Source organism: Grampus griseus (assembly GCF_964374135.1).
Source record: "Grampus griseus genome assembly, chromosome: 19".
NCBI lineage: Eukaryota > Metazoa > Chordata > Mammalia > Artiodactyla > Delphinidae > Grampus > Grampus griseus.
The window spans coordinates 11,451,554-11,465,418 of record NC_139013.1 but is presented as its reverse complement, the minus strand read 5'-3'; the positions used below and the strand labels follow the sequence as shown (position 1 = coordinate 11,465,418).

General features: G+C 50.9%; 1 protein-coding gene across 1 annotated transcript; it reads right to left on the bottom strand.

The window, feature by feature from the left end:
• Positions 1-8,196: 8,196 nt before the first annotated feature.
• LOC309836692 (transmembrane protein 25-like) lies at positions 8,197-9,008 on the bottom strand (the record flags this gene model as incomplete). The annotated part of the gene is made up of 2 exons (XM_082676792.1): positions 8,197-8,788; positions 9,004-9,008. The coding sequence occupies 2 exons, from the start codon at positions 9,006-9,008 to the stop codon at positions 8,197-8,199; spliced, it is 597 nt and encodes a 198-aa protein (XP_082532918.1).
• Between the last annotated feature and the right edge of the window lie 4,857 nt (positions 9,009-13,865).

The following is a 13,865-nucleotide window of genomic DNA, read 5'->3' as shown; positions in this document are numbered from 1 at the left end:
TTCAGTAGTTGTGGCTCCTGGGCTCTGGAGCGTAGGCTCAGTAGTTGTGGTGCACGGGCTTAGTTGCTCCATGGCATGTGGGATCTTCCCAGACCAGGGATCGAACATGTGTACCCTGCATTGGCAGGCAGATCCTTGTCCACTGCGCCACCAGGGAAGCCCAATGCTTACATTTCTGTTGGGATATACCTGGAAGGAGAATTGGAGAATTCCTGGACATGGGCAAGAGTATGTTCAGGTTTGGTCAATATTGCCTAATTAGTTTCCTATGAATGCTGTAACAAATTACCACAAACCTAGTGGATTAACACAGCATAAATGTATTCTCTCACAGTTCTGGAGTCCAGAAGTCTAAAATTAGTTTCACTGGGCTGAAGTCAAGGTGTTGGCAGGCCCGTACTCCCCTTGGAGGCTCCACGTGAGAATTTGTTCCTTGCCTACTCTGGCTTCTGGTGGCTGCCAGTATCCCTTGGTCTGTGGCTGCATTACTCCAATTTCTGCCTCTGTAGTTACATTGCCTCCTCTCTGTCAGTGTCAGATCTCCCTTTGCCTCTCTTATAAGGATACTTGTGATTGCACTTAGGGCTCACTGGAATAATCCAGAATAGTCTCCTCATCTCAAAATCTGTAATCACATCTGCAAAGTTCTTTTTGTCACATAAAATAACATTCACAGATTCCAGACATTAAGCCACGGACTTTTTTTTTTTTTTTTTTGGCTGTGCTGCATGGCTTGCGAGATCTTAGTTCCCTGACCAGGGATTGAACCCGTGCCCCTTGCAGTGAAAGGGCAAAGTCCTAACCACTGCCGGGGAATTTCCTTGGGGGACGTTTTTCAGCCTACTACACTGACAAATTTCTTTTCTAAATTGTTTATACCGATTTACTGTCCCACCAGCACTGAGTGAGAGTTCTCTTTGCCTCACATCCTTGCCAACACCTGGTATTGTCAGACACTTTTAATTTTGTGGTAGGATACCATTGTGGTTTATCTTCCTTCTCCCTCATGATTAGTTTCTGCTCACTCTTGAATGAGGAGTAGGAGATCTTCGGGTGGAAAGAATGGGCAAGGGTATTCCAGACAGGTGGAATACCATGTATGAAAGGTCTCAGGAAACATTTGTTTAAACTGAGTAAGAGGTTGCTTTTTTTTTTTAAGCATTACGTTATTAAAAGTAAAGAGTATGCAGAGAGAGAAATGGAACAAAGTCAAGGGTAAATAAGATGGTCCAATATGAGGCTCTGGTTGGGCAGGGAAGGGAGAGGAGCCAGGAAGGGGTCTGACCAAACTGGCAGAAAACAGAAGGCTGAAGGGAGTGGAGCTCTCTCTATGAGCTGATGCCACAGGTGTGATGGCAGCGGAGGCCTGCCAGCCCTGGAAGTCAGGTTCCGGGGTCAGAGCGCAGGATACTGGATTTTGAACATGGAAGACAGTACTGGGTTGTGGTTTAAACCAGGGATTTTAAAATTTTATTTATTTTTTTAATTGAAGTACAGTTGATTTACAATGTTGTGTTAATTTCTGCTGTACGGCAAAGTGATTCAGTTATACATATACATTCTTTTTTATATTCTTTTCCACTATAGTTTATCACAGGATATTGAATGTAGTTCCGTGTTCCATACAGTAGGGCCTTGTTGTTTATCCATTCTATACATAATACTTTTATCTGCTAACCCAAAACTCCCAATCCTCCCCTCTCCCACCGACCCCCGCTTGGCAACCACAAGTCTGTTCTCTATGTCTATGAGTCTGTTCTGTAAAACCAGGGATTTTTAATTTGGGACCCAGAGAGCCCCGTGTTACAATCCTGGCTCTGCCCCTTTACTGAATGTTACCCATGACTTTTCTCCTTCCCTCACCCCCAAATCATTCAACAATCATTTACCAGGGTATACTTCTAGCTACTAGAGGATGGGTCAGCTCCAATCCCTCTCTTGCCATGCTCTGGCTTTGTGGGGGATGTGATCACTGAGGGATGTGATCACTGTGGGAACTCAGATGAGGCAGACACCAACTCTAATCTGGCTTCACAGAACCCAGGCTTCCTTGAGCCTTAGGTCCCCGGGTTCTATCACCCTCTGTTCCACTTCCTCATTGACATCTGTTGACTCCTTGCCTTCTCCCCCTCATTCCTGAAGACTGTAGCACATCCTCACAGACTTCCTGTCCACCCCAGCCCCCGCCGTTCTGCTGGGATACTTAACCTCCGTGTGGTGACCCATCCTTCTAGTTATCGAGCGTCTTAGTCTCTTTCCACCTCATCCTTGGTGACCTTCCTCCCACACCAGCCGTCCACTCCCATGACCACACTTAGTCATGACCCGGAAGGGCAGTGCACACAGTGAACATTTACTGAGCACTTATACCACATGCCAGGCACTGTGCCAAACGGTTTACATGTTTACCCGTCCCCGAAACCTGTAGGCTTGGTATTTAAAGACGAGGATACACGCTCAGGAAGGTGAAGTCACTTCCCTGGGTGACACATTTAGTAAAGTGGCAAAGCCAAGATTGTAACAGAGCACTCTCTGGGTCCCAAATTAAAAATCCCTGGTTTTAACCACAACCCAGTACTATCTTCCATGTTCAAAATCCAGTATCCTGCGCTCTGATCCCAGCACCTTCCTTCCAGGCCTGGCAGGCCTCCGCTGCCATCACACCTGTAGCATCAACTCAGAGAGAGAGCTCCACTCCCTTGACCCCTCTGTTTTCTGCCAGTTGGCCAGATCCCTCCTGGCTCCTCTCCCTTCCCTGCCCAGCCAGAGCCTCACATTGGACCATCTGATCTCTCTGGCTAGCTCTCTAATAGTCAGGGTCTCGGCGGGAAACAGAGGACACCACAGCTGGGATTTCAAAGATCATTTAATGAAGGGACTTTTTGCTCAGAGTGTGGGTCAGGTTGAGAGAACCAACAAGGGAGGTGAAGACAGCGGGAAGTTGGGACCACTCTGAGGTCTGCAGGGGTCAGGAGAGGAAATGATATTACTGGAGCCCGGTGAGACCGTGGAACATACCTGAGCAGCGTCAGCATTGTGGAGGGTGCAGCCACTCTCAGAACTACGGTACTCTGACTTCCCTGGCGGTCCAGTGGTTAAGACTCCGTGCGTCCAATGCAGGGAGCACAGGTTTTGTCCCTGGTCAGGGAACTAAGATCCGCGTGCCACATGGCTCCCCCCAACACCCCGCCAAAAAAGAAAAGGGACAAAAAACCATGGTAGTGGGAATTCCTTGGTGGTCCAGTGGTTAGGATTCCGTGCTTCCACTGCCAGGGGCCCAGGTTCGATCCCTAGTTGGGGAACTAAGATCCTTCAAGCCACGTGGCATGACCAAGAAACAAACAAACAAACCACGGTACTGATCCAGAGCTGGGAGTAGGAGGTGACATATCCAGAATGACCCAGTTAGAAGTCAGAGGGCAAGGCAGCCTGGATGATGCTGTTCATACGGGCAGAGAAGGGTGGAGGTGGGCCTGGAGGGCAAATGGAAAATGGGCAGCGCGCTCTGGGTTCCTGTACACCCTGCCTCTGCCTCATCTATCAGCACATACCTAACCCTGGTTCAGGTGGCTGAGATTGGCTCAGAGAAGAATGGTGACAAAGTGGTACATATAGGTGCCACTCCGACTTCTTGGTCAACCCCCTGTCAGTCACCACACTCCCACGAACATCCCCCAACCCTACCCTTTCATTCTCAACAAATAAAACTAAGGCTAATCAGTCATTAATTTCTTTCAGCTTCCTATACACACCTATAGGAATTCACACCCACCTTTACTTCCCTTCTCCAGGCTCTTTTCTAGTCCAGCCTCTCCACCCATGCATCGCCTATCATTATGACTCCCAGAATATTACTCCTTCATTCTTCCCTTCTCTGTTTCAACAGTGCTTCCTTCTCGCTCCATCTTCTTAGCCTATAAATATATGCAAATTTCTACCACTTTAACAACTAACAAGGACTTTGCTGGTGGTCCAGTGGGTAAGGCTCTGGGCTCCCAATACAGGAGCCCTGGATTCCATCCCTGGTCGGGGAACTAGATCCCACACGCTGCACCTAAAGATCCCGCGTGCTGCAACTAAGACCCGGTGCAGCCTAAATAAAAAAACAAAAAGAACAAAAAACCTCTACCTCCCTTTATTCTGTGCCCCCTCTAGTGCCTGCCCTTTGTCTTTCTCCTCATCCCACCCAAAATTTCTTGAAAATAAGTATGAATTAGGGTTCTTTGGCTGCAAGCAACAGAGACTGACTTGCTAACTTAAGCAAGCAAGGAATTTATTAGAAGGAAATAAAGGTGGCACACACAGTGGAAGGAAAGACCGAAGAACCCGGCTTCAGAAAAGACTGGAGCCAGGGCAGGGGCGGGAATCGAGAGAGCAGGAAGGAATGGCGGTTTCCTCAGGGCCCTGGCTGCTGCATGAATCAGCTCCAACCAGGTTCAGGCGTCCTGTCACGTAAGCTCACAATTCAAATTCCAGGGAGAGCTTCTGATTGGTGCAGTTTGAGTCATGTGACCTCCCTTTGGCCTGTGGACAGCTGGGCACCCTGGCGGACAGAGTCTCATGGAATCATACGTATCTGGTAGGCCATGGGTGGTTACTTAGAGAAAAATCAGGGAGCTGTCATAGACGGTGGGGAAATGGCTTCTGGGCAGGCAGAAACAATAGATGTCCGTGCACTCCTGCTCGTCAGTCAGCCCCAGCCTTCATCTCCCATCTGAGTCCTCAACTCACCGAAACCATTTGCACCGAGCTTGTTAATGACCTTCTCTTGCCAAATCCAAGGACATTTTTCAGTCTTTATCTGCAGTTTTTAACTCCATTGACCAGTGCCTCTCTTTTGAAAATCTTTCCTCCCTTGGCTTCTGCATAACAAATCAACCCAAGACTTAACATCTTAAAATAACAAACATTTATTATCTCATAGTTTCTGCAGGTCAGAAATCCATGAGCAGCCTAGCTGAGGGGTTGTGGTCTCTTCTGAAGGCTTGGGTTGTGTGTGTGTGTGGATGGATAGCATGACCTAGTTTCCCCCAGGGTGAGTGATCCAGTAGAGGGAGAGAGAGAGAGAGAGAGAGAGAGAGAGAGACAGAGGGAGGGAGGGAGAGAGAGAGGGAGGAAGGAGAGAGACAGGAGAGATGGGGAAAAAGAAAGACATGCACTACACAGGCAAGGAAGCTGTGGTGTTTTTTGTTTTGGTTTTTTTTGGCTTGCAGGATCTTACTTCCCCAACCAGGGATTGAACCCTGGGCCCTCGGCAGTGAGAGCATGGAGTCCTAACCACTGGACCGCCAGGGAATTCCCAGTGTGGTCCTTTTTATAACCTAATCTTGGAAGTGACATCCCATCACTTCTGCCATATTCTATTTGTTAGAAGTGAGTCACTAGGTCCAGCCCACAATGGGGAAGGGATCACACAAGCACATGAGTATCAGGAGGCAGGGTCACCGGGGGCCTCGTAGGGGCTGCCTACCTCGGCTTCCATAACACAGCACATTCATGGTTCTCCTTCCTCCCTGGCAGCTTCTCTGGTCCTTGTAGGGGCTCCTCTTACTCTGCCCTGCCTTTGAAATGTGGCTCTTCCCCTGTGCTCCTTCCTTGGCCCATAGCTCTCTCATTCTTCATATTCTTCCTGAGAAATGTCCTCCACCCTCACGGTTTTAGCTATCACCTGTATGCTGATGATGCCCAAATCTTCAGTGCAGACCTGTCTCCATGATACTGCACATAAATACGTCCAAATATTGACTGCAGAGCCAATATAAACTCTTGGACCCAGGGCATGTCCCATGAGCACTGCAGACATAAGAAGTTCCATAAAGGGACTTGCCTGGTGGCGCAGTGGTTAAGAATCCGCCTGCCAAAGCAGGGGACACGGGTTTGAGCCCGGGTCTGGGAAGATCCCACACGCCGTGGAGCAACTAAGCCTGCGTGCCACAACTACTGAGCCTGCGCTGTAGAGCCCGTGAGCCACAACTACTGAGCCCGCGTGCCACAACTACTGAAGCCCACGCGCATAGAGCCCATGCTCTGCAACGAGAAGCCACTGCAATGAGAAGCCTGTGCTCCGCAATGAAGAATAGCCCCCGCTCGCTGCAACTAGAGAAAGCCCACGCGCAGCAACAAAGACCCAACGCAGCCAAAAATAAATAAATAAATAAATTTATGTTAAAAAGAAAAGTTCCGTAAAAACTTCACTGGGGAATTCCCTGGCAGTCCAGTGATTAGGACGCTTTGCTTTCACTGCTGAGGGCCCAGGTTCAGTCCCTGGTTGGGGAACTAGGATCCCGCAAGCCTCATAGCGCAGCCAAAAACAAACACAACAACAACAAAAGAACTTCATTGACTAAGTTCTGTGCCGCCTCCTATTTTCTCCCAGCTCAGCAAACGGGACCTCCACCTACCCTGGCATCCAGCTGAGGAGCGTGCCCTTGACACCACTCTCTCCCTTACCCTCATATCCAAATGTAAAGCCTTGCTGACTGGATTTTCCTCAAGGTTTTTCCAGCCTGTGCCCTCCTCTGTGTCCCTGACACCAACATCGTAATACTGGCTTTTAGTACCTCTTGCCTAGGCTATTGCAACAGCTTCCTGATTTCTCTGGCCCCCACTCAAAAATGCAAAACTGCCCTTGATGAAACCCCCATGGCCTCTGAGATCAAAAGATGCTTAATGACTGGGCCCCATCCAGCCTCTCCAGCAGCATCTTCCTCTCACAGCTTGTGCTCTAGCAACCCGCCCGCCTGTCTGCACACACCCTGCTCTTCCTCATGTGTTCGTTTTTTTCTGTTCATACTGTCCTCTCTGAGTTTAATGCCCCCTGAAATTTCGGGAGAATGATTTCCCCTTGAAAACTCAAGAGAATTTGAGCTCTTGACAGCAGGAGTTATATCCTCTCCTGCTTTGCATCCCCAGCGCCTTCCGTGGAAGTCACGCTTATGTAGGTGCCTCAGCTTGTGTATGGAATGGATGAATGTATAAGCTGGAGATTTACAGTAGCATAGGGTATGGGAGCTGGTTCTTTTTTTTTTTTTCACTCAGTCAAGTTTATTGAGAATCTACCACGTGCTCAGCACTGTCCTTGGCAGTGACGTGAGAAAAATTACAAAACAAGATATCAAGAAGGGAAAAATACACTTTGCACTCTGTTAATTTGCAATCTTTTCCACGTTGCTTTTCAAAAGTGTTCTCGGGTTGTTTGGGGATGTGATCTCCCTGCTTTTTCCATGTCCCCCTAAGGTTTCCAGCACTCTCAAGTTATGTGCCACTATGGCCATCCCCTAAAGAGCAGGGGATGGGACAGGAAGAACAGCTTCCTGCTGATGGGGTAGTCAGGGCTGGGGTCCTATAGCGGGGTAGATACTTTCAGCAGGAACCCGTCAACCCCGAGGGCTCAGGGCACTCACAGTGAATCATGAAAAGGCCAGACTTGGGGAAGCCCCAGACAGGGCCTTGGGGCCCTTGCTCACCCCCTCCCCAGAAGACGTGCTTAAAGTGCTAACACTGTAAGAAAACAAGGTATAGCTACATGCAGGCCTGGACACACCAGACTTCTCACCTCCCATTCTTCCCCTTTCTTGTGCTAACACCAGGCGCTGGCACCACCAGGGCCCAGGCCAGAGGGGAAGTCTAGTGCCAAGTGGAGAAGGTCCAATGTATAACCTGTGATGCCCAAGGGGGGCTGGGGCAGAGAGGTGTGCAGCAAAGGGTACTGGTTTGTGCTTGGCCGGCGCTGCTGGGCCAGAGGTGAGTTCCTGTGCAAAGGGCAGGCTGGTTCTCTACAGCTAGCAGGGTCCTAAATTTTCCCTGAGGGAACAAAGCTGCATAGCATGGGAAGGAGATCCAGGACGTGCAGGGCCCTCCCAACCAGGCATGCCCCCGGTGCTGAGGAGTACCGGTGTGGGGCAGAGCTGCCCCAAGCCGACAGGCCATGCCACGCTTAGATGCTGGATGTCCTCCAGGCACACCTGGACAGAGAGCCCCATCCGCCTGGGCACAGGCAATCATGCAGGCCCTCAACCAGAGTTGGAACAAGGGCTTAGGTCCAGCTGGCAGCCTTGCCAAGGATACCAGTGACCCAGAGGACAAGCAAAAGTGGCAGTGGCGTGGCCTCTTCCCGTTGGCAATGTGGCCAGGCCTTGGAGGAGGACCGGGAGGGTGCCCAGGGGCCAAGAAGGAACCCTCTGTCTTGGCCTCAGCTCAGAGCCAGATCTCATCACTGCTCACACTGGACACCCGATAAATGTAGCCCAGCATTGGGAGACGGATGAAACCTCGGCTGCTGAGGAGGCCGCCGGGCTCCGGATCCAGAAACTCTGGCTGGCTGTTGTCCTGAGCCATCTGCTGGTCTGCTGGTTTCCCTCTGGAGTCTGGAGTGAGGTCACTGAGCTGCAGGTGGGACGGGAGGGACATGTTCTCCCGCGGCAGGTGCACGTTGTTGAATTTCAGGTTGTTGGAGTCACTAGGGATCAGGGATGGGCGCCGGGAGGGGCCTGCGGCCGGAAGCGAGGCGCTGGTGACACCCACATCGTCGGTGGCCACCAAGGAGAGATTGTGTGTCAGGCTGTGGAGCTGCAGCTGCACGGTGTGTTTGGTGAGCCACGGGTAGTTCTGGGCAGCCAGCACCAGGAGGTCAGAGGCATTGACAGTCACCGGCCCATCCTGGTCGATCCAGGTCACGTTGGCAGGCGGGTTTGCACGCGCCAGGGCAAAAAGGACGACCAGGAGGCCCGGGCCTTGAGCTTCCTGGTACTTGGCCCCAACCTGGGCAATCTCCAGCTTAACTGTACACCTTGCAGGCACAGAACTGAGCACTGACTCCACGGGACAAACAGGCACACACTTGCAGGTACACAGAGACAGCCAGAAAACGTGCAGCCTGCACCAGGCCCAGACACACACACACACACACACACACACACGCATAAACACTCGGGTACACGTGCCCCTCCCCCAAAGGGACCATCCTTCTCCCGACCCCGGCTCTCTCCTGCCCGCTTTCCTCACCCCATCTACGCCCCTTTTCCTCTCCTCTGGATTTGGGCTGAAGAGGAGGGGATCCAGGAGGCGGGGGTCACAAAACATGCCCGCCCCTGCCTCTGGGAGCTGGTTCTTGAAGTCTAATAGGTTAGCCAGGGGGAGAAGAGTGGGAAGGACATTCTAGTTATAGGGAACTGCATGTACCAGGGCCAGGAGGTAAGAGGAGGCGGATGCAAAGAAGTAGTGGTGGTCCGGTGTGGTCGGAGGATAAGACGCATGGTGGGCAGGGACTGGAGGGGGAGGGGAGCCAGATATTGCAAAGGGCCTGAAAAGCTGGCTAAGGGGTTTGGCTTTTGTCCTGTTGGCAGCAGGGAGCCCTGAAAGAGTTTGAAGCAGGGACTTCATCAGAGGCATGTTGTGGAACGATCACCCCAGTGGCCAGACTGGAAACTGGGAGGCGAGGTAGGAAGCAGGTGCATCGGGCCAAGCAGGAGGTGTGGAGGCCTGAACCAGGACACTGGGGGCAGGGAAGAGAAGAGGAGATGCATTTGAGAAATATTAGGTCGAATTCTTTGAAACTGCTCTTTTGTAAAAAAAAAAAAAAAAAAGCTGATTGACGATTGGTAATTTTCATATGGTTCATCTTTTTAAAAAAATAATTTTATTGTTTTTTTCAGTTGGTTTCTACATTTTATTTATTTACTTTTAAATTTTTATTTTATATTGGAGTAGAGTTGATTAATAATGTTGTGTTAGTTTCAGGTGTACAGCACAGTGATTCAGCTATACATATACATGTATCTATTCTTTTTCAAATTCTTTTCCCATTCAGGTTATTACAGAATACTGAGCAGGGTTCCCTGTGCTATACAGTAGGTCCTTGTTGGTTATCTATTTTAAATATAGCAGTGTGTACATGTCCGTCTCAAACTCCCAGTCTATCCCTCCCCACCGTTTCATCTTAATATTACGGCGGGAAATGAACTGAATTCGATTGCAAGCCCGATGTGGATATGAGCGTGAGGAAGAGGCTGTCAGGCTGGGGGCCATTTTTCTTGACTTCATTGCTAGATCAGATGGAGCGGCTACTGTGGGGGGAGGGATCTCAAGTGTGTGTGTGTGTGTTGGGGGGGTACGATGGGGAAGAGGCATTTCAGGTTAGACTTGTTGATTCTGAGGTGCCTTTGGGACCTCCAGGAGGTGGCTGGATATCTGGTCTGAAGCTTAGGAGAGAGGGATAAGCTGGAGACAAATTTGGGGTTACCAGCAGAGAGAAGACAGTTTGGGGTAGGGATGATTCGCTCTGGGAGAGCAGCCGAGACAGCAGGAGAACCAGAGGAGTGAACTTTCTTAGATGTAAAGAGCATTTTTAAAAGATGGTTGTGACCGTGTGCTGCAGAGAAGGCAAGTCCCATAGGACTGAAAAGCACCTATTGGATGTAGCAAGGAGGAGGCCATCTGTAAGGGGGAACGTTGATGGGGGTGGTCTGGACTGGGCTCTGGTGGGGCAGAGGCTAGGCCCTGGCCTTGACACTGTCCGTTCATCCTCAGTAATGCATGGCTCCAGCCACCAGGGGGCAGTGGCCACATGGAATCCAGGCCGGAGGGATCCACTGGGGCCAGCAAGCTTGCAGATAGATGTGGGCAGTGGGCAGGGACTGGGGGGGCGGGGGGATGGCCCACTTCAGAGGCTGTTGCCTGGTGGGGAGGGACGTTCCCACGTGAAGGGAGCAGGAATGAAGTTCCGGAAGGACAGGGGAAGGAACCCCTGTCTGTGGGGCGGCCGAGGGCAGATGAGCAATTCCCAGTCCTGTCTTGCTTGCAGTTTCCCTCTTGTGGGCCTTTGCAGGTGCAGGTGGGGTTTATTCAACCCAGTACTCCCAATGGTCATGAGGTTTGTATTTTGGACCTTGATTTTCTCTACTCTCATTACTTGATAGCCCTACTTTTCATTCTGTGTTTGAGGCATACTGAACTTTTTTCAGTCCTCACCTGCTACCATGTGAAAGTCCTTCTTCCATGGAAACGCCTTGCCCTCCATCTCCATCCTTAAGGTCTTATCTCAGGCATCACCTCCTCCTGGAAGCCCTCCCTCACTGCCCCCTCCACCTCCTCTTGGTTCCTACTGAGCACAGTTTTCCCTATCTTGAGCCTTAACGTTCTGGCGCATAATTTTTTGTTTATTTATGTATTTTTGCTCAGCTTTACTGCAGTATAATTTAAATACAGTCATTCACCCACTGTAAGTGTACAGTGTGATGGGTCTTCACACACACAGGGTCATGTAACTGCCCCCAGTCATGATGCAAAACATCTCCATTACCCCCCAAAGTTCCCTCCTGTCCCTTTGCTACAGTCCCTCCTCCCAATCCCAGCTCCTTTCCACCACTGAGCTACTTTTCTGTCACTAGAGTTTCGCTCTATCTAGAATTTCGTGTAAATGGAATCCTATCGTATATAGTCTCCTGTGACAAGCCTTGTTCACTTTGCTTTTCGGGTTCATCTGCGTTGCTGAGTGTGTCAGTAACTGCGTATTTCTTGTCTTTTTCCTCCCCACAACAGGATCTCTGTGAGGGTCACCTTTGTGTTTTCAGCTCATAGCACGGTCCTAGCGCAGACTAGCACTCAGTGAATGTTTCTTAAATGGGACTGAATCATACGCTCTGGGAGAGACAACCTAGAAGAGCTTCTTGATCCTTGGAAGTGCATAACGCTAGGCCCATCTGCAAGATGTCCGGTGGCCTTCACGTCGCTCTCCAGCCGCTCTTCCATTTGCCCTGGCCATTTCTAGCCAGCAGGCTCTCGCTCCTCTGCTCCTTTCTAAGCTTCTTCCTCTACCTGGTCCTTGGTTCTCCACTCCTACCCGCCCTTCTGGCCTTTGGAAACCTCTGTACCACGGAGCCCTCACCTCCTTGAGTCTGCCAGCTCCTCCTACCACCGCCTCCTGGACCCTCCCCCTGCCACTGCCTCCACACCTCGGGCTGGCTCTGGGTACCATTCTCTGTGCCCCAGGAGCCCTTCTCTCTGAGCTCCTTTTGGGATGCTGGAGGCAGCTCTCTGCCCCATCCCGGGATGCTGAGTTATGATTTCTCTTCCCTCCTCTCTTCTGCTTCCTGCCATCCCCCTTCATGCCCCACTCAAACACCTTCCCATGGGAGGACCTTGGGGGAATCTCTAAATTTTGTACTGGCCAGAAAAACCTCTGTCTCTCTGATTTCTTTCCCTCTCCTCCTTCCCTCCATCTCTCATCTCTTTTCTCCTCTCCCCAGTCTGGGTCCCTCTTCTTGACACCCTTAGCCCACTCTCTTGTCGCTGGTCTCCCGTCCGCCCCACTTACCTCCTTTCTCCTCCAGTCTCCCCTCCGTTCTCTCCATCCATTTACCTGCTGTCCCTGTGCTCCGCCCTTTCTCATCCACTGTCTCCTGTCTGTCTCTGTCCCCACGGCCTCCTTCCTTCCTTCCCGAGGTCCCATTCCACTTCTACTTCTCTTTTTCCCCCGCTTCTTCTTGTACCACTTCTTTCCTCCTTCTCTCAGTTTCCGTCCCCCACCCCCTGTGCCTCCGTTTCCCATATCTTACCCCCTTTACCCTCAGGGGTGTAAGGGAGACCCAAGACTTGTGAGCCAGACACAAAGACACACACACACACACACACACACGGCCACAGATGCGTGAACAGACACGTTGCATTAGCGAGCATATGCCTCTATCCAGAGGTGCGTTCAGATATGCAGACACAATTATAAGTATCCATAGCTTACAACATATTGCATTTATAGCACCAGGTACCGTTATTTTTACACAAGTTTCTGAAATGTGAATGGACCGAACGAGGAAGGGTGAGAGCTAAGCACACAGGTTCACTCACAGGGGAAGAACTGCGTGCATGCATATCTGTACCCAGACACGGCTCTCGCTCAGACCCCCACACACACACACACACACACACTCTTCAGAGGAATCCACACTTCTGGAATCAGGGCTCTTTCAGAAGCAGGGAGAGCATGCATGTTTTCCCAGCATTGCGTGCCGTGTCCCGCATACATCTTCGAACGTGCCTGGTGGCTGCCTCAACCCTCCCAGGGTTATGACTCAGGGCTGGGTGGAGCCCTCGAGAGCGTTTAGGACAACCTGCCCCCAGGGCTGTCCTCCTGCATCTGCTTCTGGTACATGAGGAATGTCAGCTCCTGCTTGATACAGATATTCTGGATAATTAGGGGATACCTATCACATGCGGGCTACTCAGCATCCTGTCTAGGGAGCGTCTGAAATGGATGGACTTCCCACGTAGCAAATCAATAGTTTTGGGTCCTTAACACCGGTACTAGTGTCCTTAGTGCGTATTCATCATACACATAATTATTACATACTTGGTCATTCTTAGAAGGGATGAGCCCTCACCGCATGCCGTCCTTTTAGGTGCTGGGGGGCGAGGCAGAGCATAGCCCATCCTTGGCCTTGGCCCCAGCCCTGGCCTGGCACCTCCCTTCTGGCAGTCACCCTCTGTCTGTTGTGCACACACACACCGGGGTCTGTTGGGTAGTTCATTGCAGGGTCCGTGTTCCTCCTTGCTCCTTCCAGGGTGGGCCATTCCTGTGTTGTCATTACACACACACCTTTTTGGGGGGTTTCCTTCTTACTAGCGGGACCCATGTGCCTTTGTCTGCAAACGGAGTGGGAGTTTCTTACAGTAACTTGTGTTATACTCATGCTGTGGGTCTCCAGGATCTGCTCATGGGCCTCTCTCACGTTGACACCAGGGAGGCCCATTAGGTCGTGCGCCTGCTTTATGGGCACAGGCCACACAGTACTCCCTGCGTTCATCTGCGCTGTGCATACACAGTGTGGATTCTGGCAAGCTGCTTGGTATGTGGTTCCTCCATCCATGCC